This window comes from Fusarium odoratissimum, assembly GCF_000260195.1.
Source record: "Fusarium odoratissimum NRRL 54006 unplaced genomic scaffold supercont1.5, whole genome shotgun sequence".
Classification (NCBI taxonomy): domain Eukaryota; kingdom Fungi; phylum Ascomycota; class Sordariomycetes; order Hypocreales; family Nectriaceae; genus Fusarium; species Fusarium odoratissimum.
Window position 1 is genome coordinate 1,223,925 of NW_022158691.1, and position 25,121 is coordinate 1,249,045.

At 50.4% G+C, this 25,121-nt stretch overlaps 9 protein-coding genes across 13 annotated transcripts; 4 read left to right on the top strand and 5 right to left on the bottom strand.

Moving 5' to 3' along the window:
• Positions 1-1,780: 1,780 nt before the first annotated feature.
• On the top strand, positions 1,781-5,679 carry FOIG_04363 (uncharacterized protein). 2 transcript variants are annotated; one of them, XM_031202563.1, is made up of 5 exons: positions 1,781-2,653; positions 2,718-2,772; positions 2,837-3,343; positions 3,407-3,592; positions 3,643-5,679. In XM_031202563.1, the coding sequence occupies exons 1-5, from the start codon at positions 2,493-2,495 to the stop codon at positions 5,377-5,379; spliced, it is 2,646 nt and encodes an 881-aa protein (XP_031068010.1). In that variant the 5' UTR covers positions 1,781-2,492; the 3' UTR covers positions 5,380-5,679. The 2 variants fall into 2 exon arrangements, with proteins under 2 accessions (XP_031068010.1, XP_031068011.1); XM_031202564.1 differs by having other exon boundaries at positions 2,718-3,343.
• Positions 5,680-5,884: 205 nt separating this feature from the next.
• Positions 5,885-8,762, top strand: FOIG_04364 (glycerol-3-phosphate dehydrogenase). Of its 2 annotated transcripts, XM_031202566.1 has the most exons (3): positions 5,936-8,202; positions 8,278-8,629; positions 8,686-8,725. In XM_031202566.1, the coding sequence occupies exons 1-2, from the start codon at positions 6,303-6,305 to the stop codon at positions 8,415-8,417; spliced, it is 2,040 nt and encodes a 679-aa protein (XP_031068013.1). In that variant the 5' UTR covers positions 5,936-6,302; the 3' UTR covers positions 8,418-8,629; positions 8,686-8,725. The 2 variants fall into 2 exon arrangements, with proteins under 2 accessions (XP_031068012.1, XP_031068013.1); XM_031202565.1 differs by having other exon boundaries at positions 5,885-8,202; positions 8,278-8,762.
• Positions 8,717-9,177, bottom strand: FOIG_04365 (uncharacterized protein; the record flags this gene model as incomplete). Its single annotated transcript, XM_031202567.1, has 2 exons — positions 8,717-8,932; positions 9,133-9,177. The coding sequence occupies 2 exons, from the start codon at positions 9,175-9,177 to the stop codon at positions 8,717-8,719; spliced, it is 261 nt and encodes an 86-aa protein (XP_031068014.1).
• A 339-nt stretch (positions 9,178-9,516) lies between these two features.
• On the bottom strand, positions 9,517-9,960 carry FOIG_04366 (uncharacterized protein; the record flags this gene model as incomplete). The annotated part of the gene is made up of 1 exon (XM_031202568.1): positions 9,517-9,960. The coding sequence occupies one exon, from the start codon at positions 9,958-9,960 to the stop codon at positions 9,517-9,519; it is 444 nt and encodes a 147-aa protein (XP_031068015.1).
• A 294-nt stretch (positions 9,961-10,254) lies between these two features.
• Positions 10,255-11,226, bottom strand: FOIG_04367 (uncharacterized protein; the record flags this gene model as incomplete). The annotated part of the gene is made up of 1 exon (XM_031202569.1): positions 10,255-11,226. One exon carries the CDS (start codon positions 11,224-11,226, stop codon positions 10,255-10,257), a length of 972 nt encoding a protein of 323 aa, XP_031068016.1.
• Positions 11,227-16,758: 5,532 nt separating this feature from the next.
• FOIG_04368 (uncharacterized protein) lies at positions 16,759-17,942 on the bottom strand (the record flags this gene model as incomplete). 2 transcript variants are annotated; one of them, XM_031202571.1, is made up of 2 exons in its annotated part: positions 17,594-17,942; positions 16,759-17,532 (listed from the first exon to the last, which is right to left on the bottom strand). In XM_031202571.1, the coding sequence occupies exon 2, from the start codon at positions 17,409-17,411 to the stop codon at positions 17,076-17,078; it is 336 nt and encodes a 111-aa protein (XP_031068018.1). In that variant the 5' UTR covers positions 17,412-17,532; positions 17,594-17,942. The 2 variants fall into 2 exon arrangements, with proteins under 2 accessions (XP_031068018.1, XP_031068017.1); XM_031202570.1 differs by lacking the exon at positions 17,594-17,942 and having other exon boundaries at positions 17,076-17,428; positions 17,481-17,532.
• Positions 17,943-18,311: 369 nt separating this feature from the next.
• On the top strand, positions 18,312-18,842 carry FOIG_04369 (uncharacterized protein; the record flags this gene model as incomplete). The annotated part of the gene is made up of 1 exon (XM_031202572.1): positions 18,312-18,842. One exon carries the CDS (start codon positions 18,312-18,314, stop codon positions 18,840-18,842), a length of 531 nt encoding a protein of 176 aa, XP_031068019.1.
• Positions 18,843-19,465: 623 nt separating this feature from the next.
• Positions 19,466-20,089, top strand: FOIG_04370 (uncharacterized protein; the record flags this gene model as incomplete). Its single annotated transcript, XM_031202573.1, has 2 exons — positions 19,466-19,939; positions 20,027-20,089. 2 exons carry the CDS (start codon positions 19,466-19,468, stop codon positions 20,087-20,089), a joined length of 537 nt encoding a protein of 178 aa, XP_031068020.1.
• A 623-nt stretch (positions 20,090-20,712) lies between these two features.
• Positions 20,713-24,865, bottom strand: FOIG_04371 (uncharacterized protein). Of its 2 annotated transcripts, XM_031202575.1 has the most exons (4): positions 24,567-24,865; positions 23,607-24,147; positions 23,444-23,552; positions 20,713-23,379 (listed from the first exon to the last, which is right to left on the bottom strand). In XM_031202575.1, exons 3-4 carry the CDS (start codon positions 23,538-23,540, stop codon positions 20,999-21,001), a joined length of 2,478 nt encoding a protein of 825 aa, XP_031068022.1. In that variant the 5' UTR covers positions 23,541-23,552; positions 23,607-24,147; positions 24,567-24,865; the 3' UTR covers positions 20,713-20,998. The 2 variants fall into 2 exon arrangements, with proteins under 2 accessions (XP_031068022.1, XP_031068021.1); XM_031202574.1 differs by having other exon boundaries at positions 23,607-24,860.
• Positions 24,866-25,121: the final 256 nt, after the last annotated feature.

A 25,121-nucleotide genomic window follows, 5' to 3' on the forward strand; every position in this document is an offset into this window, starting at 1 on the left:
CCCCCCCCCACAGTACATACTCACATGCAATAGCATGATGGTCAGCTTGCTCCAGTCGTGCCATGACAAGTCATTGAAACCCTTGAAGGCCTGAAGGGCTACTGTATCTCGCGATTAGAGTTTACAAACAGGGAGAGCAAGACAAGAGGGAAGTGAAGGGTTTCCCTTCCGGACAAAGCTTGACGCGATTCATTAGACTGAACGAATGAGCGTTGGTGGTATTGCATTCCAGTCTGAGATCTGGGCTCTCAGACACTATCTCAACTACGTACCGAGTACCGAGGATTCTCCCAACTACCTCATGGCAACGCATGTCCCCTCCCGTCCGTGCTTAGAGTGAGACCGAGGCTTATAGTTGAGGCGGGCTGTGACGACGCGGCGGGAGAACCGAAACCAAAAAGCTTAACGTACGCAGAATAGATGGGGGAGAGTCGAGCATCGTGTCAGCAGCACTGAGCTTTGAAGCATGGCGGCCATCGAGGGCATGGAGAAAACCTGGACACCAAAGAAAAAGCAATTACATCATGAAGTCGGTACCATACCTTGCTGTGAACACTGTCGGCAAAGCCAAAAACACATGCAACTTTCAAAAGATAGACAGACAATGCCAATGCACACACATTTCTCTGGATGGCTAAGGCCGGCCGACTCTTCCGCCCCTCTCCGAAAGGTGTTCCAAGAACGACCTTACGCAAGACAGACGCAATCAAATTAATTACCATGTTGTGTTGTGTTATAACTGCTATCAGCGGAGCTTGTCCTCAATTTCGGAAACATGGCAACAGACACCAACATAGACACAGACAGTGACACAAACATAACATGTTGGCTTATCAATTCCGCAAGCCACTGGCTTGCAGATCAAGACTCGAATGGATTCTGCAACACGATGCCCCGGGATCCGTAGCGAACGAGACTAATGATGAGAGGGAAAACAAATTGCGGGTGAGATCTGACCACCTAGTCTAGGAATCCCAGCTTGCGATATCCGTACTCAGATATCAGGATCTTGGATCGACGTTGTGCCGCTAAAGTTTAACAACAAACGAGCTCAGACCACGCACACAGACACATACAATTCAGGGCAGGGCATTTATCCCTGTCGCTTCAGATTTCCCTCTCATCACCATTTGCAATTTCCCGACAACATGGTAAAGCCGGATCCTCTTAGTTGCTTGTCTCCAGCGCAGGTTCCCGTGGGTTCGGCTCAGAGGGAGACACTTGTGCCTCGCTCAGCATTTCATTGTTAGGAACGACAATGCTAAAGGAATGGAAGCAGAGATGCAGGATAAGCGACAGATCTGTTTGCTCAATCGCCCTTTGGCTTGGTCTGGATGACCTGTATCTTTTCTTCTTTTACCCGTGCCCTTATCCTTGCCGTTGCCCTTGCCGTTGATGCTCATCAATGCAGCCGATGCTAGCTGAAAGTGAACAAATAGCGGCATGAGCTCTTTTTGTACATACTTTGCCAAGCCTGCAACTTCAAGCCCGAATACTCCGGTTTCAGCGAATCGCAAAGTGTGAAACTCGAGGGTCGAGGTACTGTGAGACACCTAGCTACGGTATGCCGTGCTGTGTTCCCCGCTCTCCCTGCAGGTCTGTTCCCAATCATCTTAGGGCCTTAGCACCCCCCTGCACTCAGCTCTCTATCCCCTTGCTTGCTTTTCCCTGACAGGAAGGCAGACAGGGGAGAAAAAGTATGATTCGGCTATCCAGCACTGGTCCCAAGCACCTGGTAAAATGCTCCGAATATCTGATGGTAGCAAATGTCGATGTCTTTTCCAAATCCAGATTCGCCAGGGATGTTGGCTACAATACAGTACAGAACCTACCTAGTACATTGCTCCGCCTTGTCTAGAACCAAGAAGACGATATTCAGGCCAACTTTATGCTCTCGCCTCTTGTCCAACCCTTCGTCATCCCCGAGGGAGCAACTCGATCACGCTAGCAGGTTGGCGAGATATGTTGACAGCCTCCGGCACTAATCTCTAGAACTTAATGCCCGTTGTACGAAATTCGGGAGCCATGGCTTGTCTTAGCGCCGTTATCTTAATGAAGCAGGGAAGCCATCAAGCCACAGCTGGGCGGCCACCATGCTCCATTGGTCGAAGACTCGGGGCCATCAAAAGAGATCGCACTTGCTAGCTAGCACCTTTGGCTCTCGGTTGAGCGCCAAGCATCTCATTGTCCACGTCTTGTCTCTTTGTGGCAATCAGAATGCAGGCTTCTCCCTTGTGTTGAATCCAGAAACCCCAGCTGCTGAGTGGACGGCCAGCTCACGTCAAGTCGTTAATGCTTATTCGTAGTGGCTAGGCCAATATGGCAAACTCCACCAGAAACAGCCCCCAGGTCCTCGTCCTCGCTACCTGACATGCGGGTGTCAGTTAAGAACATCTGTTGTCCCAGATGACTTTCCTGTCTTGTCTGAAACCTTTGCTTTCCTCAAATACGGCGGCAGCAACTTGTCGTTGCTCTTCCACGTACCTGCTACCATGTCTACGGAAGAGTTGCTCCAGCGGTATCAAGGCCATATCGTGCCTCAGAGCTACAATGCTGGGTTCGTTGCCCTGAGTTATGTCGTCAGCCTGGTCGGCGCCGGTTCAACCCTTGAGCTCATCAATCGAAGAACCGGGTTAAGGGGTCTGTTCAATCAGTATGTCTCTGCCTTGATAACCAAATCCCCAGATTTCTCCACACAAGGGTCCTGACCAAAACAGCCTACTGCTCATGAGCTCAGCAGTTACGATGGGTGGAGTATCTATCTGGTGTATGGTAAGTCAGGTTGCGTCTTGTTTCAAAATCCCTGATTAAACTTACCATCGCTTTGTTTCTATAGCACTTCATCGGAAACAGAGCCATTGATCTCGCCGATGGTCAGCCGGAATTGCAGGTCGCCTATTCAAGCGGCTTCACTGCTATATCTTTCTTCGTCCCCATAATAGTTCTTCTCGCTGCCTTCATGGCTGTTGGCACCAACAACGTCGTTTCATGGTGGAGGCTTGTCGCGGGTGGTGTACTCTGCGGGACTGCGGTCTGCGGTATGCACTACCTTGGCAATGCTTCCATCAACAACTATACGTGCGTGTACCAACCATCATACGTCATTGGATCGGCCATCATCGCCATTGTTGCAAGTAATGTGGCATTGGCCATGTTTTTCGTGTTTCGGGCGATGTGGGCGAATGCATGGTGGAAGCGAGTCATCTCAGCCGTTGTCCTCGCCGGGGCTGTTTCTGGGATGCATTGGTGCGCTTCTGTAGGCACTCGTTATCGACTGAAGAGGATCAAGCCCAACGGCAACGAGCCATCGAGGACAGGGACGGTTGTTGTTGTCATTTGCTTGGTAAGTACACGAAAGCTCAGGTCTCTTGTAATGCTAAGAGCAAGGAGTGCTAACACAGACAAGTCATTAGGAGCCTGCTTCATCATTGCCACTTCGGCTATTCTTCGAGCTAGGAACATGAGAAGGTCCGCCCTTCGTGCCCAGCAGATCACTCTTGCAGCAGCGGTCTTCGATAAAGGAGGAAGGATTCTCGTTGACCCAGATGGATACATCCCAAGCACCGTGGTGACTGATTCTTTCCTGGAAAAGGTGAGACTAGACTCCGGCCAGGTTGTCGCAAATGATGCTGAACATAGCAGAATGCCAAGGAGGGTTTCAATACCGGCCACTCGCTGTTCCATTGGATGTACCAAGCATCAAGAAATTGGAACATGATATGGAGCCTTGTTGGGGGAATGAGACAACATGTGTCACAACTTCCACATTCCCGTACTCATAAAGATGGACGACGAGGCATCCAGCTTGTGAGCGAACATGGCGAGACTATCGACAGCTATGACATGATATTCCGAGAGCTTTTCTGTCTCGCCGCAGCTGCTCTTGCTGATAGACTTCGTGAGGACTTGACATCCATCGGAGTTTTGTGGGATCAAATTCTGCCAACAGGTGCCAACGGTAGACGGCCTCGGCCCCAACTACGCAAGCAATCAAATGCTGGGACAGGTCTGGAAGGCAGTGACGCCAACGAGGAAGTCCACAACAGCCTGGACATTACGGAGAAGGGCCTACATGTGGAGAACCACGACTATGGGCGTGGATCTCTGATGTTCCTTGTCCGCCGTTCCGAGTCGGTTCGCGATACTGAGCGTCTGATATCCACTGGATATCGGTTTGCCGAGTTGCATCAAGTCAGCGACCTCATCAAATCGAGTATGCAGATCAAAACCCACGACTTTGAGACAAAACTGAGGGAAATGGCTACATATACAAGCGAACGCAATCACATCCGCCAAGGAACTCACCTGGGCTTCTTTGCTGTCCGAGCTCGTGTCAGTTCTGGCTTCGAAGTCTTGGTGAGAAAAGGCGCACGCCATTTGCTCCCATCGATGCCCTTCCCCTTTGAGAATCTTGAAGACTGGCAAATGCACTACCTCAGGAGGTTCGAGAATGTACCAGTATCCAAGATCGTGGAGAAGTGCAAGGAAGACTCTCAACGGAGTGATCGAGAGGCTGAGTTCGCTGGGCAGATTGCAGATACCATCAAAGAGTTGCGCGAATCGACACAGGAGCCCTTGCTCGAGGATGCACTTCTCACATCAACAGCATTCCGCATACCTTGTCGCGGGGATGAGAAGCGATTGGAGGCAACCATGATAGCTGTGAGACTAGTGATTCCGATTCATTCGGTATTATCAAGCCCCAACTGCGAGTTTGTGCCCCTCAGCTTTTTCAGAATGCGACAAGTATCGACCCAGTCCTATCAGGAGTTTACTCGAGGGCTACACCAGGAGTTTGGCCACATCGCGAAGACGGCGAAGCGCCAAGAGGGCTCCCAGGATAAGATCAGCCCCTCCTTATCTAGTCGGTGGCCATTCGGGCGATCAGAGACCACTCGAAGTACACGGACTAGAGGAAAATCGCTCTCAAGAATATCTGGGCACGTTGTATCATCAAATGACTCGGCAAGGTCCAGCTCGACCATCAACCTTTGCTCGCCAGGGACTAACGCACGAACGCAGTCAATCGACTCAGGGGAAGGATCGAGCACATACGTCCCGCGACAGGAGCCACTGCAAGCAACTCCATCGTATGGTGGCATCATGGTGTTTCAAGAGATTACTGTGGATGTACAAGAAGGAGGTGAGACGGCTGCCAGAAAGCCAAGTCACGGTTCTGAGGTCGACACAATAACAATTGAGAGAACAATATCCAAACCGTCCGCTGCAGCAGGTATCGAGCTGCAGTCTATGGGGCATTTCGGCGCCAACGATATTGGCACTCAGTTATCCAACGATATCGAGGCTGGTAAAGGGGGGCACAGCTATGTTACGTGTTTTGTTGATATCCTCTTTGCAAAGACGGTAGAGAGTCGCTAGGGAAGGGAGAGACTGGGCTGGGTCGATGGATGGATTCTGCTTACAATGTACGCGTGCATATTCAATGCAGTGCGTGTTTCCTTTGTTTGTTTCTAATGGAGTGCTGGATAGCGAGGTTTGGTGTTTGCTTCTTCAGGAGTGGCGTTTGGTTTTTCGATTAATGGATGATCAGACAGACATAGAAGATACTATAATATGAAGCAATTAAAAAATGGTTGATATTCTCACTCTATAATTAAGACTCCAAGATTAAGATCAGAAAGGGGGAGAAGCCAGTTGTTAATTATTAAGGGAGAAAGTGTTAAACCGTCAGGCCAAAAACAAGGTGTGCCACCTTTAGGTTAGTGACTCTCTAGTTATCACGGTCTATCCCGGTTCACCCGGTTCAACAGTATCCATCGAGGAATGTACGTTCGGGTTCATCGCGCTTACCCCAAAACCAACTCTAAAGTTAATTCCACACCCAGCCCCAGACTCAACGAGAAGGAGAGAAGAGGGGAGGGAGGTCTTGTCTTTGTCATGGTTTACATGTGCCAACACGTTTCGTCATATGGAGGTGAGGACCTCCACTTACCTCCACTGACTCTCTCTGTATTTTCTTCTTCTTTCATTCTTCAACTTCTTTGTTTCTTTTCTTCCTCAAGCAAGATATCTAGACTATTGGACTGAGATGTCCCAAACCGTTCTCGACCTTCTTATCTCTCTATAGTTGCGGGTGTATTCAGTCGGTGATATCGTCATTGCAGTGCGACCAAGACATCGTCCCCATCACTGTCGCATAACCAACACCTTGGTACCAGTTCGTTCTTACAGACACAGAACTTCGCATATAGTTTCAGTCGAAATACCACACACCTTCTTCATCGCGATATCGCACCAAGTCTCTGAATAAACTACCGCTGAAGGTTGTACTGTTGCCACAAATGCCGGCCTTTGCAGGCGCGCCAAGAGGACTCATTCGCCGGTTCTGGCTGCCAGGCGTTGTCACTACATCTGCGGCTGTTCTCATCTATAGCTACCGTCCCCGTGATTTCACTGGCCATACATCACCCGCAGTTCCGCCTCCAACCTTTGGCGCTGATGGCACTTTCAAGCTTCCCCGATTTCCTCGTGTCAAAACACGCGAAGAGCAGCTAGACCAACTCCGAGGAAGCTCACGGCCTCAAGTCCAACAATATGACATACTTGTCATTGGGGGTGGTGCCACTGGTGCTGGTGTCGCCCTCGACGCTGCTACTCGTGGCCTCAAAGTAGCTGTCGTCGAACGTGACGATTTCAGCAGCGGCACGAGCAGTAAGAGTACCAAGCTGGTTCACGGAGGTGTTCGCTATCTCGAGAAAGCCGTCTGGAACTTGGATTATAACCAGTACTTGCTCGTCAAGGAGGCTCTAAAGGAGCGCAAGTACTTCCTACAGACGGCACCCCATCTGAGTTCCTGGCTCCCCATTATGCTGCCTCTCGATAAGTGGTGGAAAGCTCCCTATTACTGGGCTGGCACTAAGTTCTATGACTTTCTTGCCGGTAGTGAAGGCATTGAGGGGTCTTACTTTCTGACTCGAAGTAAGGCACTTGAGGCCTTCCCTATGCTTAAACCTACAGATCTTGTCGGTGCTCTCGTGTACTACGACGGTGCACATAACGATTCGCGCATGAATGTTTCTATCGCAATGACCGCTGCCCTCTATGGCGCAACTGTTGTCAACCATGCTGAGGTCACAGGACTCATAAAGAATGGCGACGGAAACCTTTGCGGCGCCATAGTTAGGGATCTTGTTTCTGTAAAGGATGGTCGACCAGCCGAAGTCATAACTGTTCGCGCAAAGAGTGTCATCAACTGTACGGGGCCCTTTACTGACTCTGTTCGAAAAATGGACGACCCAGGCTGCAAGGAAATTGTGGCCCCAGCATCTGGAGTTCACGTCATTCTCCCTGGTTATTTCAGTCCAGGGAAAATGGGACTGATCGATCCGTCGACGTCTGACGGCCGGGTCATCTTCTTCCTCCCATGGCAAGGCAACACTATCGCAGGCACCACCGATTCCCCTTCGACCATCACACCAAATCCTCTACCCGACGAGAAGTCTATCGAGTGGATCCTGAGCGAAATAAGCCACTATCTTTCCCCAGAGATAAATGTTCGCAGAGGTGATGTCCTCGCTGCCTGGTCCGGTATTCGCCCGCTCGTCAAGGACCCTAAAGCCAAGAACACCGAGTCCCTTGTTCGAAATCATCTGATTGATATCTCCGCTTCTGGCTTGTTGACTTGTGCAGGCGGGAAATGGACAACCTATAGACAAATGGCAGAGGAGTGCGTGGACTTTGCCATTCAAGAATTTCGTCTTGAGCCCCGGCCTGTTGCAGATGCACCTCGTGTCAGCGGTACCGATCTAATTGACGATGGGGCAATATTGGATGGCAAATGTCAGACGCACAAGGTTCGTTTACTTGGTGCTCACGGCTTTAGCCCAACACTATTCATCCCTATTATCCAGCACTTTGGGGTTGAGACTGAGGTCGCCAAACACTTGACCGAGTCCTATGGTGATCGTGCCTGGACTGTTGCCTCGCTTTGCAAGCTGACTGACAAGCGCTTCCCCGCCCGTGGTGAACGCATCTCCCAGCTCTATCCATTTGTTGATGGTGAGATTCGATATGCTATTCGACACGAGTACGCCCAGACGGCCGTTGATGTTCTCGCTCGACGCACGCGACTAGCCTTTCTCAATGCGCAGGCTGCCCTCGAAGCCCTCCCCAAGGTAATAGACATCATGGCTGAAGAGCTCAAGTGGAGCCGTCAACGAAAGGATCTCGAGTGGAAAGAATGTGCGTACTATGACCAATTTCCCATCCCATCTGTGTCTGCCATGACTAGGTTACCGCACTCACACAAACCTTTAGCTGTTGCCTACTTAGAGTCTATGGGTTTACCAAAGCCCATGCTTACCGTGACACGGAAGCAAGTTGAGCAAGGAAAGCTTGACTTTGCCAGCTCGCTGGAATGGCAGATGTATTCACGCCACGATAAGCCGACCGACTAGGGCTGGATCACTATCCAAAAAATAGTGAGGCATGGTCGGGGGGGACAGCTCAGTGGAGAGCAAAAATTTGTAATGGCGACTGGGGATACTCCCAAGGATAAGAACAAGTTATACGCCATCTATCAAGCTTTCCATTCAAGGCTGATGATCGTGGAAGCTTGTTTCTACCAGCCTCTACTGACAATAGCTTCCACGGTGGAGTATCATAAAAGGTATGTCCTGGGATAAAGTGATAACCATGTCGATTAATGAGTTCCCTTTTCGTTAGTAACGCACCAATATATACAAGGACTATTGATTCAACCAGATCTGTGTACTTTACCTGTGAAAGTAAAGTTGAACACCTCATCTTCCAATGTCAAAGATTGCCTTTTGCTTTTGGCTTGATAATCGGCTTGACATTCCAGACCATCACATTCCGAAACTTTACTCCCGTCCCGGGCTTGCTCAACTGGACTTGCTGTGATTGTAACATTCTTGCTACCGATGGCATTGGGCCATTCCCGGGGGTCACACTGAAGTCCGTTTCAGCTCATGTTTAACAGTCACACAACAGTAAAGACAACGAGGTTTTGTTAATGTAATATGTTTCTTAAGACATTAAGTCTAGATTCCCTCCTGTTGAGGAAGGGTGGGGGTATCAATGGCTAACTAGACACAAGAGTCCTTCTCTTTCTTTTCTTTGTACCCATTCGTATTAATCCAAAATCGTTACCAAAACCGAAAGGCCGTAATCGTCATCGTCAGACCGGCCACTCATGGCATTTTTTTCTTTGCCACCCGCCCAGTCGTTCGTTTATCGCCTCGTGAAAATGCAGTCTCATCACCCAAACCCTTTGGATGAGTGGCCTAGTGCGTACACTCAAAGCCAAGTAATTTTGCAAATAAATAAAAATGACCTTCCAAACCCCAAGCCGTGATGCAGTTGAAACCAAGTAACAAATGATGGACCCGCCAACGCCTTGCCTGCCGTACACGACCACCATTATCACATGATGGCCGGTGACAATCCCATGTGTGCAAAATGCCAAACTGGACGTCGTAAAAATGAATATCAAACAATAAAACAGGCCTATAAGCTGGCCTAAACCCCAGCACCTCAGACAGCTGTCTCCATCTTGCCCATAGATGAAGAAGAGCCAACGCGGAAGACTCGCTGCAGCAAGCTATGCTTGCTACCGTTGGCTCGCCTGTAGCTGAGAGCAAAGGCATCGAGACCTTCGGTGGAGCTCATCGAGTCCCGGCTTGGTGAAGCTTCACGCCTTTCGAGCTCCGCATCCCATCCATACATGTCCTCTATTGGAGAAGCGTATCTGAACGCTTCCGTTCCTGAACTTGTCGATGGGCACCTCATGTCCTCATTGCTGGTGGTGGGCGTGGGCAGATAATTAGACACATCAGTCATTGGCATTGAGGTGTTATCGATGTTGTTGTTTCCTGCATAGTCAGACGATACTAGTAGAGCAGGCAGATCAGGACGATATGAAGGTGTGGCGGAAGCCTGATGGGACTGAGCAGTGTACTTATTCCTCACCGACTGCATGTTGGTTACAAGCTCCGGGGGCTTGTTCTGTCGTCTTCTCATGCGTATATTTCTTTGCACGAGAGACGCCTTCGCACCGCTTCGAGCGGTGTCAGACTTCGCGGCCGTGCCATCCCCGAAACCACCATCTTGTTGGAGGTCAGGGTTGTGGTACCAACCATCATCTGCTGCATTCGAGTTGCTATGCAGAGGGTGACCATGATACGAGCCTTCAGCCTCAGGAGCTTCTTGTGAAATCTCATGAGTCCAATAGGCTTCGTCGGATGATTCAGGCAATGACACGACCTGTGACCCTCATAAGGAGTCGTGATGCATATGATATCCCTCAGGTGGAGGAGGATGAGATGAAGTAGGGGCGGAGCGTGTTCGTGAGCTCTTGCGATTGAAACCCAACTTGGCGCCCATCTTCTTCCAGCCCTTGTTGTGAGCGGCCACAGCACGTTGAAGACCCCCTGGGGAAGTTGTAAAAGCCCATTCAGAAGTAGGCGGTGTGGTGGGGGGAGTCATGGGCTCCATACCAGGAGTCGAGTTACAGTCGCTGTCGTCAGTCAGGGACTCAGGGTCAGTGTGGTGCATCGAGTTCATTGAGCGGACAGGCGCGCCCATTCGAGTGTTGCTGTTTGAGGAACGGCGAGATCCGCGTCCATGCTCGTCGACGGGTCCATCGAGCTGCATGGGAGCGACAGATTGGAGAAAGGGTAAAAGTAGCGAATCGTTCATGAGTTCATAGAGGATTCGGCCGGCCTCATCCAGCTGTGCGGGGTGAGGGGGAGTTGGGCCGCAAGGAAGGCCGAGCAGCTGATCGCGGATACGGGCCGGGAGATTGACCTCTCGAGGCGCACAAGGGATGATGTAAACTTGCATAAGCTTTTCCCACAAAATACAGACACGGTCGTTGGTCTCTTGTGTGCGGTTCGGATTGTTGGTAATCATCTCGTTGTAAAAGGCGGCGTACCGTTGTGAGTCGAGCGTAAATTCAAGACTCTCCATGCAGTGGTTTTGCGACAGGTAGGCCATGAAGGCGCTGAGGGTCCATGGTGGCGACGCAACATCGAGAAGAATTTCGGAGAGAGATGGTGGCCGAGAACCTATTGTGCCGTTTGGTGTGGAGGTTCCAGACATGAAGGCCTCGCTGACAGGCCTTGACACAGGCGAATCGACGTCGAAGATGTCCTCGAAGGCCGAAGAAGGTTGAGGGGATGGCGGAGGTATGTTGCATCCATGGCATTCGAGAGATTGCCTCCGCGAGCGTGATACGCCCATCATTCTATGGTCAGGAACGCTTCTGTGCGTCCCAGGCCGAGTAGTAGAGTAGTCAAAAGATCAAATAAGGAAACGGACCAGGTCTTGGAGCGTTTCCAAGGGAGGGGACCAGGTCAAGTAATAAGAGCGACACCAAGTGGGGACTGTATGTCTGACGCAGTAAGACTGGCCCAGATGCTCATACGGTACAGAAGGAAGAGGCGTCGGGTCTAGAAGTAGGCTACCGCAGGAACGATAAGGCCATAAAGGACCAACTATCCTGTGAGCTTGTCGATGGAAATCACAGAGTGGACACGCAGGGAACGGCCGCAGTGGTGACGAGAGATATGCAGAGAAAAGTGGCTTGTTATAGCGCCAATCTGTACCACAAGAAGAGGGCACACGATGAGGAAGACCAGGAGGCGAGAAATAGGATTTAGAGATTGCCAAGATCGAGGGTCCAGGATCGCAGACACGGAACCAAAGTCAGAAATGCCCCAACGGACAGGACAGATAGTGTAATTGGTGATCGGACGTGATCACAAACAAGTCCGCCTGGAGGCTGTAGATGTGACGTTTCGAGGGCAATCAATCCCAAAACGGAGATGGCGCAAGGCAGGGTCGAGGCCGTCGAGGTTGCTGGGTGGTACCTAAGGGATTGGAATGCGAGGGTAGTTGGAGCGGCGAGCCGGTGAATGTCGTCGTAGACGGATTGCGGATGGTGACCTGTGCCAGAGGGCTTGGCGAAGGCCGGGCAGAGAAGAATAGAAGTAGGAGGCGGACGAAGGCGACGAGAGTTCGACGGTGCGCAGCCGGCCGTGAGTCTATCGGGAAGACAGGTGGATGTCTAGAGCGAAAGAGTGATTGGGTTTGGGCGAGAGGCAGTTTTGAATACAACAGTAGGAATGCGGACCTGGGGGATCCAAAGTGTAATAAAGGTCGAGACCCCAGTTATACTGTAGAGTAGGCTGTGGGCTGTGGAGGTGAAAGGGCGAGTGAGGGACCGTGGGCGCGGCGGGCGTATGAGCGGCGTTGGAGGAGCGCTAAAGTTCAGTCGAGGCGGCAGATCTGCTGGTTGGTTGGCTGGCTTGTTAGTTTGGTCTGGTCTGGTGGTATTGGGTTTTGGGGATCTTTGTCAAGAAAAGGAGGGGAAAGGAGCTTACAGTTGAAACAGGACAGGTGCCTGGTATGCTAATTGTGCCTATAGGAGTATCGTGTCCGAGATTCAGATCAATGGCAAAAAAAAAAAAAAAAAAAAGAGCGTGCTCTGCGTGCGTCTCGATATCGATGTGAGTGACGAGTTATAAGGAAAAGGCCGATAACGTCGTGTCGTGTGTCGTCACCTGCGAAACAGAACTGTACACCAGAAAAAGGAAGGCGATCAGAGCGGGCGATGAATGGGGCTGGGCCTGGGCTTGTCTTAAAGAGAAAGCTCCCGACGAGAATTTGCCTTTCCCCCCCCAATTCTCTCTTTTCGTCTTCACTTGGTCTGGGGTTTTTTTTTTCTCTCTCTGGAACAGCTTGGGCTACTAGTGAGGGATGAGGAGCCAGACGGAGACAGAAAACAACCCAGGGTGGAGAGGTTGATGTGGAGATGAAGAGGACAAGAAACTGAAAGAGACCGGGATGGAAGGGAAGGGCGGATAGAATCAGGGGGGGGTGTGCTTAGCAAGGACGACGTCAATAACGCCTGTACCAAGCGGAGGGAGCGAAACCAAACCAAACCAAACCAAACGATCGGGAGACCAAAGAATTACTGCAGAATTAGCACTGGGATCCCCCGTAATTGACGGAGAGAGCAAAGTGCTTCAGGTCTCATTCACTGAATGAGATTGTAAGAATCAATTCGGCCAATAGAAGCTGGAGTACGCGTAGAAACACAGAGTGTCTGAGGTACCGTTTCCTGTCTGTGTCTGTTACGGTTGCGACACCAGTCAAGTTACAGCGAAGAAAAAAACCGAGCCTGGCATGACGGGATCAACGAGAGCCAAACATATGACAGAGACAACCAGGGGCGGGGCCGGGGGCGACGAGACAGGCCACTCCAATTGGATGCGAGGGTAAAGGTACCCTTAGGTAAATGGAAGCCGACAAAGGTGAGGTGAGGTGGCGACGACGACGAAATGGAAGGTGCAAGGAAGGGCAGGGACCACTCAGCACTCACCACAAGGCCATATTGGGTCCTGTCAGAAACCAATAGCGCCCCTTACAGCCCAAAGCCACTGATGGACTTGGACTGCCCCCAGGCCTCCACTAGGACAATGGAGCTTCACTCACCTCATGTACCCCTGTTCACATCGCATCGCATCACATCGCATCGCCACGACTGGACGAATGCTGCTGACAAGGGTCACCTATCGTACCTACCTACCTATATGTACAGAATTGCCCAGTTGTCTACGACCAGGGTAAGGTATGTATATGTTTTCAGCCTGACTGTTCAAGCAAAGAAGGCTTTTAGAAGCATTTTCTTCTTCTTTTTCCTTCTCTACTCCTTCGCCTTGATCGTTGAACAGGGGTCCAGCTTAATAAATACATTCTCTTTGTTGCGTGGGGTAGGTAAGTATTACCTAAGGTACCTACTAATGTATTAAGGTGTCTCCCGGTTATTCCAATTCTCTTCTTTCTATATATGGAATATCCTGTTGTTCATCTTGGAACATTAGTAGACTGCACCGCCTCGTGACTGAGTTAGCACAGAGCAAGGCATCAAGATAAACTCTACGAGCCGTTGTGAAGTATGATCCAGAGAACCATGAATGGCCTAAAGCATCACAGCATCATCAAACGTTTGCCGGAGAAAGGCACATTCTAAGCAGCGTCGATAACCGACAACCTGCTAGACATGCCCCCTGATAACCTGGCACACGCAAGGGGAGTTAGGAAAAGTCCCCTGATTCAGGCACGTGGCTGACTGAAGAGAGCATTGCTCATGAAAGCAAAAACAAGAGACACGAAAAAAAAAAACCGACTCTTCTAACCCAAGTTACGGACAACGCCGAAGGCTACTTGAGCTGAGATCAGAATTATGTAAGTCGCGTGGGGACAGTGCAGTGAGGCTCGAGCACGGGACGGAATGACTGAGTGTGGCAAATTAGTCGGCTGAGCGTGACGCAGTGGCACTAACAAGACGGATGGACGGGCCAAAGGGAGCAACGCACAAGACAATGCATGACTGACGGTGAAGTGCCGTGCCGTGTGCAATGCAATCAATGCAATGTAACGGGCGATGACCTGGCTCCTTGAGGGCGAGGCTTGACCATCATCGACAGCAACGCGGCTTGGTTCAAGCTCCACTGAGGAGATGCAAACGTAAACTTGCTGTCTTGATCATCCCATCCGTCAGATCAGACAGACACCCTAGACGCCCTCATATCGATATGTAGAATAACGCTAGAAGGTTAGGAAGGGCAGAATTGTGGCTAATGGTGGAGGCTCAATGGGGTCTGTCTGTCTGTCTGCCAAGTTTTGTTTGTTTGTTTGTCTGCCTGTTTCTTTCTTTATCATCTTTGCTCTCTGATCTCTTGGTGGTCTATTCTCGACCCTCACGTATTTATAGCTGTTGTCATCTCGATCGCAGTGGTTGATCATTCAGGTGAATTAGCTCTACCAGAACAGGGTGATAACAGAGGTAAACACAGCGCGACATAACACGCCATCGCAATGCACTTTTCATTATGCAATATCGGCGCGGGGATAATATGATGAGCCAATGGTGGCCGGTTTCCCCGCACGCTCTCACCCCAATTGCCCTTTGTGACGGAATAAAGGGATCGATCGATGGTTCTTGTGAGAAGAATGTGTACCATTAAAGGTGGACAGTTCAAATGAATGAAATGTGGTGTGTTCATTCACTTCCTTCTCATGATCTTTCATTGCGATAGTCAAAGTATTTATTGCCCTTTGGATTCAAAGGCTCGATCCGAGGATCACCATGCAATAACGGGAGATTTACACCCCAAGGTAAGTTAATTAGCCCTAGCCGTGAGTGATCAGTGATGTCCTCCAATCCAATGGATGGATGGATGAGTGGGCAACCAAAAACCAAGGCGGGATCGTCATCGTCGGGGTCTAGCCTCTCGCTCTCTCGGGCTTGGCCTTGACCTGACTGCTTTGGGTAGCCGGCATCAACTTTTGCGTCACACATGCCTCTTAATATCAAGTTCGTGACGTTGGAAGGAGCTTATAATTAATCTGCAGTGCATGTATCGGATGCGTTGCATTGGATGTCTTGTTAATACCGAAAAAGTGGTGTGCAGATTGCGACAACCACAGCATTACTGTGCATATCTATCTGCCTGCTTCGCCTTGCCTCGAAAGTGTGTGATCAGTGACGAACAAAGCATCACCTATTGCATCTGATACCTGTAAGGACCCTTCACATTACTGACGGTCTTCGTCTTTGCTAACTAAGTCGATGACCTCTTGGCAGCGGTTTACTGCCTTGTTATCAACCGCCTTCCCAAACAGACCTCTACTAATTTGGATCCTCCTCGAGCCCTCTCACAAGATCAATCAAATGCCGTCCTTGAGTACCAGGTGCCCCTCATGAGCCTCTAATTCAGTGGAGCGTCCCACTCTCAGAGCCCCTGCAACAGAGCGACGGCGCGAGAGACAGGGCCTTGCGACTGGGCCTTCGACCCTCAAATCCATCTTGGCTTTGACGCTAGACAGCGGTAGCTCGGCCGATCGCGATGATAACATCCTGCTATCCCTATTGGCAGCGTCAATGATTATACAGCATGGTGCGTAGAAAGGAAACTGGACTCCTCCAAGCTCCCGTCCCGTAGCACTCCAGGGACTCCTCTAAGGTAGGGAATATGGTTGTTTGTCAGTTTGTATTCACAGCCAATCTTACCGACCTTCGGAGATTTAAAGAAGCCGGTGCTATCCTGCCCAGCCGCCCGGGTTTGCTACGCACCGCACCACACGACTTCGAGCGTTTCTGATTACCACAGCGACATCTCGGTCGATCGTGCTGGATACATGGCACATTGTGATGGCATCAGTATGATTTGCTGGCCCCTGGTCATACTGGTCAAAGGGCGAAAGGTCGGTGAATGTTCCAACACGACCCTTGGATCCTTGACCAGGTAGGCCAGGTATTAACGTCCCCCTCATATTGGAGGCGGGGAGAGATGCCGAATCGCCTAAAAGAGCCGCAAAATGTGAGTTACTGGATTCATCACGGCTTTCCTTCTGCAGCAAGGTGACCAATTGATATTGCGCGATAGCTCAGGTCGAGAGAACAAACGCCATGAATAGCCGCGCTTAGGCGAACGATTGCGGCGTGAGATGGACTGAAGCTTCAAATCGAACAAGTATTAGCAATAGAATGCATCTAATCCTTGCAGCCCTTGTTCCAATTGCTTCTTTTTCAATCACTTTGTGTGTCATATTCTGAGAGACCAGAGATGTCTCTGTTTTCAGTGATGGCTGCAGATTAGGCAGTGAGTACAGACCCTGAACCATATTCGGATATCAAGGATTGACAATGGAGATATCGAGATGCACGATGTCGAATCGTGACCGTGCTATACCTGTTCTTTGATCAGGTAGGTACATAGACTCGAACTGCGGCATCGAGTCAATTTCAGGGCATCGGAATTTAATCTCAGCACACCCTGAGCTTCTTCTCTGAAGTATCGTATCTCTTTACTGGACCGGCATTCATCAGTGGAGTTCTGACCCATCTAACAAAACATCTGACCACACTGTGGCGCTATATGATTGCGGAAATCGTCCTCAAGTCTAGGGTGAAAGGATCATCTCAGCAGGCCAACCAAAGGTCGGCTGAGCCCTCAACGCAAGAGCAAACTGTGGTGGTTGATGGCTGGTTACGCATGCTGATGGACGACAGCATTGGCTGGCGATCATGATGACAGTGATTCACGCCCACATACCGATGCCAATTCTTGTGCAATAAGAAAGCTCCAGCTGTCTTGGCCGTAATTGGCCTTGGCCTTTAATGGGAGACATCTCTGAGGGGCAAGAATGTGGAGGCATCCCTTGGAATGGACCATGCCGTCATTCTGCTCATTCCCATCACCCAAACGGTTTTTTGCAGGTCTAACCTCGTTAGGGGCATGGTACAGGGCTGAGACTTTATTCTGCAAACGGACTGATACTGGGGAGTCCTTGAGAAGGAAAACAGACACGATGCTGTATGTGTTTGTATTGTGTTGATACTCAAGTCTTGCCCCTATCATCGCATTGCCTCTCGATGCTCGCCATAGTTAGTGATTCTCGGTATAGGTGGGCATAAAGGGGTACATTACCAAATCTCGGCTCAAGTTGAATTATCAACATACCTGTACATTTTAGACATGCCTTGGTGGTGTCAGTCATACTGGGGTGAGAACTTTGTGTAACTCTAAAGGGGCCGACTGACGATATGTTGCGGTAACTAACAGGAGAAAAGACCACATTTGTTTTAAATGCCCGGCAGCCGTCATCGACAATACACCAAAGGCAGCCACTTTACGAGTGGACATATCGACACTGACAAGTGTTCTCGTAGGGATCAAACCCGAGTGCCTGCACTGCACTACGATTGTGCCCAATATTCCAGGCTGCCGAGATCGAGAACTATGGTGCAATGCTACATAATGTACGCCAGGGTTTCGGGTATTACAGGAAGCCATGTTTTACAGCACAGGACAGTACGGCGCACCATTTCTTTCAACGCTATTGTACTTTGTAGGTTGTGCTCAACAGCCATGGATGGATGGATTGAGGCCAATAAACAGGGCCCTGAACAAACGTCAGGTAATGGAGCAGAAGCACGGGCCATGCCAACAAGGAAAGTGACAGGCAGATTCATTAGAATGCCAACCGAATGAGGAGATGCTATGCTTCTCTTGGCTGGGCCTGAAGCTGTTTGTTGGTGGCTGTGGCTGGCCAAGCTGGCTTATTCTGGAAGCCTTCCCGTGGTAGAATCCTTCTAGAAACAATTTTTACTTCAGCTTCCGTTTTATTTCGTTCTGGAAGCCTTCCTAATTGGACCAAACGGCCCTGGGGTATCCGTTCACGTTTACACGAACCACACCACACCCACCCTTGCCCTGCTACTGTACCTTACTCTCTAGGTACCGTAGCCCTTGGATTGGATGGAGTGGCCTAGAGTGTCACCACTCATCAACTCCAACCGGCCTCGCCGTGTCTCCATCTCTCACCACCAACGAAACACATCGCACCCGACCCGAGGAAGGGTTGGAAGCAGAGAAAAATTCTTTGTCTTGCGTGTCGTATCAGATCCCCTACAAGCGCACGATCTCGTTGTCGCCCCGGCAGAGTTAGACCCAGATTCAGCCAATTCCGCAGCCTCCGCTCCCCTCCCTTCTCGGCGCGTTCCAGAAGACTTTTTTCGAAGCCCCAAAGCAAAGCTTTTAGTGGAACTATCGATTTTCCTCACAGTACTGTCTCTCTCTCCGTCTCCAGTTTTGCAGCCAGACCATCCATGTCAGGAAGCCTCTGCCGCTACAACGGCCTGGAACTTGCTTGACACAGGCATCTCGCACCCAAGCTGGCGACATGAGTCGGGACCCTGGCTACGGGCATCAGAAGAGGGTACCGTTTGGACGCCGTCGTCGCTTCGAGAGTCATATCGCACCGCATCACATTGCTGGCATACAGGCTAGACGCGGTGCGATGCGATACGATGCGATGGCCCCCCACAGCGCGCGACCCAGTAAGCGGACGACGCCGTCTATATTTGCGACATTTAATATGGTGCCGTATCCCTGGCGTCTCTAATTCTTTCCAAGATCGGTCCGCATCGGTAGAAGGATCGTGAAAGGAATCAACGATGACCGTACGGACCAACTCCGTAGCCTACCTACACAGAGTCGCTACCGGTAGTTGTCGACGCGACGCGATACTCATAGGTTCAATCCAACAGGCGATAAAAGTTGACGAGGGTAACATCGTTTCGCACTGCCCCCATTGATAAAGTATACACTGTGTCATTCAGAGCAGACGGACAGGCATCTGACTTGTCGAGGTCTGGTTCGTCTGCAGCAGACCCGCGCGCATGACAAACAAACAAACAGAACCCTTTTGCCTTCAGCTCGTTTCATTGTCGTCCAACAGTAGAACCGGCCATCGTCACTGAGTTGGGGCGTGGATATCAACGGGCCTATTTCTCGATCCGCCTCTTTCTGGTGCATTGCCTGTGGCAAAACCGCTTCCACATATCGAATAGTGCCCTGCGGCTGAGGACCCTGGATCACCACGCGCCTATTAGTGTCGGCGTACCGTGGCCATGGATGCGATACCTTATTTCGAGTGGCCCGAAGTTCCTGAGCCAACCCAACAAGCACGCACGCCAGTCTGCAAACATTGGTCTTTCCTCGCTTTGCATGGGCATCGGATATGTCAAGGTTTTCGGGCTTGGTGGAACGTCGAAACCATCAGTTCTACTCTAACGCCTCTGGTAGACCCGGCCTTTCTTTGTCGGAATCTGTTTGCTACAGTCTTTCTAGAATCCCATTGCCAAGCTTTCCTAATGGTCTCCATGAGCCCTACGCGAACCACCAACAAATGCCAAGCCTTTTTTGACCTCTATTCCGCTATTGTGAACAAAGGGCGGCGGTTGGTCAGGTGCCAGTACTTTACACAGAATCCTTTCTGTTGGAACCAAAGCTTTCTCTCTGACAGCATATTTGAGCCGTCCTTGTTTGAAGGACCATCAAGGTGGACAGTGTTCTATTCTTCTTGGCCGTGTCCAAGCCTCTGGGTTTGTCCTGTCTTGCCTTTAGCCATACCGAGTTGAGCAAATCACCAAGTTTTGCTCCATTTGTCCTCCCAATCTAATCAATAATAGAAGCACCGGCTCAAGCGCTTACTGTTGACTCATGTTTGGGCCTTGAGAAATTCCCCAGTTTGATCCAACTATTTCATTGTCCAAGCGAACGGTTAGATGGTGACAGCGGAACTTGTCAATGGCCGACCTCGGCGTAATTGAAACGTAAGAGGGGACCAGACAAGAGCATAGGACACGACACGACACGATTTTGATCCCAGTAGACCCGGAGGCCCACGCGTCGCCCACTTGGCCTGTGGTGTTGTGGGGGATGGCATCACAGACCCGTTGTTGCTGTTTTCTCTGAGGCTCGTTTACCCGAGCTCGCTCGCTTATGGCTGACAAGTTAGCAGCTGTACGTAAGAGAAAGCGGAATACAATGACACGCCGATGGTCCAGAAATCTGCGTGATCGTTGCCTTCGTTATGTGGTTCATGGCTTGCGCTTCTCTCTCGAGACTGCCCAAGAGCGCTCAGAACCCATCAGCTCCCGTCTCCTTGGGGTTGGTATTAATTACAAGCCACTCACAGCATGCCCCGGTTGCTATCCGTGGCAGACCAGAGGTTATGGCGGGGAAAGTTGCAATAACACGCAAATACAAAGCTCGCGAGGAAAGGAGTCTAGAATGTTATTCATGTTTAAATTCTATGATACAATAATAAGAAACACCAAGTCTTATCATGGGCTAGGCACCTAATCCCGAGCATACTTGATGATGCAGAGCAGAGAAAATTGAGTATTGAGAATTGTATTTATGTATTTATTCATCCAGCACCGCGGCTGGGCTAGACCAACAGTCGTCCCTTCGTGGACCAAATAATAACTATAACTCCTACAATGAATGCAATGCAGTGGTATCTCACCCGAAACACTTTTCCCCAGTACTTTCTCTGCCTGAACGCCTTGTACAAAAAAGCCACGCCTGCCCCTTCCATAAGCCATAATAAAGTAGTCTGTATTTGATAAGTGTTATCCGATAGTGGTATTGGAATCCTAATAAACTCGCAGGTCAAAATCATTTGTAAACCCGCCGTTGAGAAGCATGCAGGCGATGCGAATACGTTGAGTGGGCATGTCGTCGGCAGTGTATGCCTCAATAGGACTAATGCCCAAGGAGAGGCACATAGCGTTGGTGATAGTATGAACACCGCAGTCATGGCCGTTGTTCTGTAGAGGAGCCTCGTGGAGAATGATCTTCCATTCATTCTCAATGAATCTCTCCTCCAAAATGTCTCGGATCCACGCCATGGCACGCGCGGTGTAAGAACGGTTGCCGCCTGCATTGATCGAGTCCATGTGGGCGACTGTTCGCTTGGAGGGACGAATGACGAGCAATGTCCAGTGGGAATGCTCGCAAATGGGTAAGAGAATGGTGTCAATGTCGAGAAAGTTTCTTTTCTCGATGCCGTATCGGCGCAGTGTCCTCTGGGTATTGCCGGTGCCTTGATCTTGAAGGCGTTTGAAGAAGAATGAGCCCGGGGTCCAGATCTTGCGAGTGTTCCGCTTGACATCCTTAATGCCGGCAGCTGAGTTGATAGCTCGATCGAGCCAGACAAGAGACGCGTTGACAATTTCGTCATTTAGCCATTCAGTTGAGGACACGATCTTGGCAAAGTCGTGTTTTCGGAGATCAACACCCTCGGCAGACTTCGCAAGGCTTGTGGACGATGCAGCATTGAGTGTGTTCATTGCCCTTGTGTGCCATTCCGGTGAAACTGGTGCAACGAATGTCTGATTAGGCTCGCGAAGTCCTCCAGATCGAGCGAGGCGTTCCTCGCGCTCTTTCCGAGCCCTCTCCTCCGCCTCACGCTGCGCTGCCTCAGCAGCCAAACGAGCCTCTTCAGCAGCTTTTTGAGTGGCCTCTTCGACTTCATGGTCAATCCCGGCCTTTGAGTCGTCGCTGATCTGGAGATCGAGGGAAGGAAGCTCAAATATCTCTCTGATACGCGTATCAAAGTCACGTCCATCGTGCTCTTCTAAGCGGCGACGGCGGAGACATTCAGCAACGCTAAAAGGATTGAATGTGGTATTCTTGGGTGGCTCCTCGGCGGGAACAGGTGGTATGTTGAGCCATCCACGGGTCCAATGAGGGCGTTGCTCCTGAAATGCTTGGGTCGGAGGAATGGCCTCTCCCGTTTCCTCGTCGTAGTTAATCTGCTTAGGTACATCTAGACCCAGATGTGTTCTTGGTTTCGGACTGATGGTGTCGTCCGTAAAGCGTACAGCCTTGGGTCGACATGTTACGCGAAGACGCTTGGGCGTGACCTTTGACGGATGCTTTCGTCGATTCCGAAGAATAGATCGGAGAGTTCCGGTTTCATTTGAGGTAAGAGGAACCTTGGGAGCGAAGTCGGTGATGTATTGAGTTTTTAGGGCTTGATGTGCGTTGCTTTCCTCATAAAAGGTTTGGCGATAATCCGCGGGTGTTATCCGCTTGATCTTCTCATGAGCAAACCCAGCGAGAAGAAAGTCTGTTTTGTAGTAGTGAGGGCGAGCGACATCAGGGCGAGGGGACGATGGCACTGGCTCAGGTAGAGCAGCCTGAACGGCGGGTTTTGTAGCTGCTGCCTCAGTGAATGAAGCAGTCTGTTCATCAAGATTTTTATTGATTCGCTCCTTAAGCTCATCGAATTCAGGAAATGATCCTGGCAGTAAGAAACGCGTCTCGAGGTCAGTTCGTGGTGGGGTAGGGAACATGTCCTGTAGCTTGCCACGATACTCTTCAGAGTCAACGTAGCTTGGGGCGGGAAGGTTGCGAAGGATAGCCTTAATATCAAGCACAACTCGATCCAGGAATGCCTGTGAAACGTTCCAGTAATCTTCCCCACACTTCTTGAGAATATTGTTGCAAACAACAGGAAGCGCCGGACCGGATAGAAAGTGCTTAATCGATTCGAGGTGTGCGGCGAACTCTGCAGAGAGTCCGTAGTCAAGAACGGGAGGAACAAATTCGTTGCTGTCCCGAATTTTGACGATAACGCCGATTTCGTAGATTCTGTTCAAGTAGTCATAAATCCTCTGCAGTTGCAAAGTGAAGATATCGTAAAAGTCATGGTCGTGCGCCTCATAACGATTGTTGGCATCGACTATGTCAGCGCTAAGTGGTGCCAGGTCTTTGTTTGCTTCTTGTCGAGCTTTTTGCTCAAGGCATTCCCAGACTGTCATGAAGGACTTGGCGAAGTACTTATAGTCAGCCACCAATGTGGTAAGGCCATCTTGGTCGATCCAGCGGAGCCCAGCACTCTGACCAGGAGTGCATGTGTTGGAAGCCGCATTGCCATCACAACTGGTGCTAATCTTGACACGCTTGTTGCTGACTTGGTTTTCACTCAAGTAAGAGCGACATTCAGCAATTTGATAGGACTGAGGTCGTACTAGTAACGAATTAGAACAGAAGGAACACAAGACTGTCAATGTTATGTGGAGGCTGAAACTTACAGATTCTGGTGATCGTCTCACCAATGCCTGTGAAGGCCGAATAGAGGCTAGATATCATCCTGGTGATAGATCTGGCGCCTGGTGTAATTCCGAGCATGCGGTTTGAGGTCTGTAGTATCAGGTCAGTAAGGGCAGGCATGCAAATAACAAGAGATGGGCTTACATGGGCCTGTTGGCCAGATTCCTCGCTAGGAACAGTCTCTCCTTGGCGAAGAGTAACGATAGGGGTGGAAGTGTCAGTGACACCGATTTGTGCGGCAACAAGGTCGATCTCAGTATCTTCGGCGCGACGCTTGCGTGTCTGTATGCCATCGACAACAACAAGATTGGGGTCAGAGATAGAGGTAGTGATAGTTTTGGGTGTGGGTGTGCTGGGGGCCTCGTCATTTGTGTTGACAGTTTCGGCCTCTGGTTTATGTCGGGGTTTTCGGTTGCTGTAAAGATTAAGATTGGGAGGAGACTCTGTGGCAATGAATCTTTTGTGAAGAACGGGATCTTGAAAAATCTCGCGGCGCGGAAGTGGTGAGTCAATCAAAAGACGCGCAGTAGGTCGCCTGATCTGCCTGGGAGGAGTAACAAACTCAACCTTTGGCGAAGGCAGGGAGACTTGAACCTGGGTAGTTGCTTTAGCCTTGGAGGCAATCTGCAGCTGCTGTCGCTCCCGTCGCCTTTCGGCAGCTTCCACGAGATGCGAAGGCACGGGGCTTCCATTTTGATTAGCGGACTGGTGGACCGAAATGCGCGATTGAAGCGAGAAAGACATGATGAGCGAAATGTTGGGTTTGAAGTGAAAATTAGAAAGTGCAATGTGGAACTTGGACCAGCCGAAGCAGTCGCGTTCGTGAAAGAAGAAAAGTGAAGTGAAGTGGAATGAAGTTATCGTGATCCAGCTGGAAAACGAGGAAAGAAGTAAAACAGCCGACAGGGAAATGCGATGTCAACAAAGCAACCCGGGCTGCCAGCAACGTGCTGTTGGTGTTGTATTGTATCGCAGTGACAATGAAGCAGAAGCAAACCGTGGTGCAGGTGCCAGCAAGTGTCAAGCAGTGTCAAGTGTAAAGTACGAGCGGTGAATCGAAAGTGAAATCGGGAAGCTGCGAAGCTAATGCGAAATTGTTCTTACAAGAATCGAAGTTACGAACGAGTCAAAATGAAGCTGATCGAAGCTGCAGTTGATGTTGATGGTTGAGAGAAGAAAGGAGGAGGATTCGAGTCGAATAGTCGAGTTCGGTTTTTACCATGCCAGATCACTCGAGCTCGGGCCCAAGACGCGTGAGCGCGACAACAGTGGCGTCGCGTCGTGTTGCTACAGCCACTTCCCAATTAGTTCTCCTTTATCCAAATCGTTCCGGTGATGCCATCACGACCACGCAAGCCCGTAGGGGATGATGTCGCTGTGGAAGGTTACCTACAGTGGTCAGTTGAAAGACGTGAAGTCTTTCAGCCTCTCAGGACATGCAGGTGGAGGTCAGTGCGCCCGCACTGACAGGTCAGGTGGGGCTACGCGTGACGTCGCCGCGATTGGTCAAATTCACGTAGTTAATTGGATGACCTCAGGAGCCCAATTATTTAAACTAGCATGATCGAAACGAGAGTGATGGATGCTGCTGTTATCTGATTTGGGTCTTCTGAGCACGCGAGGGTAGGAGTGAGACGTTTGGAGAGATCTCGGTTGATC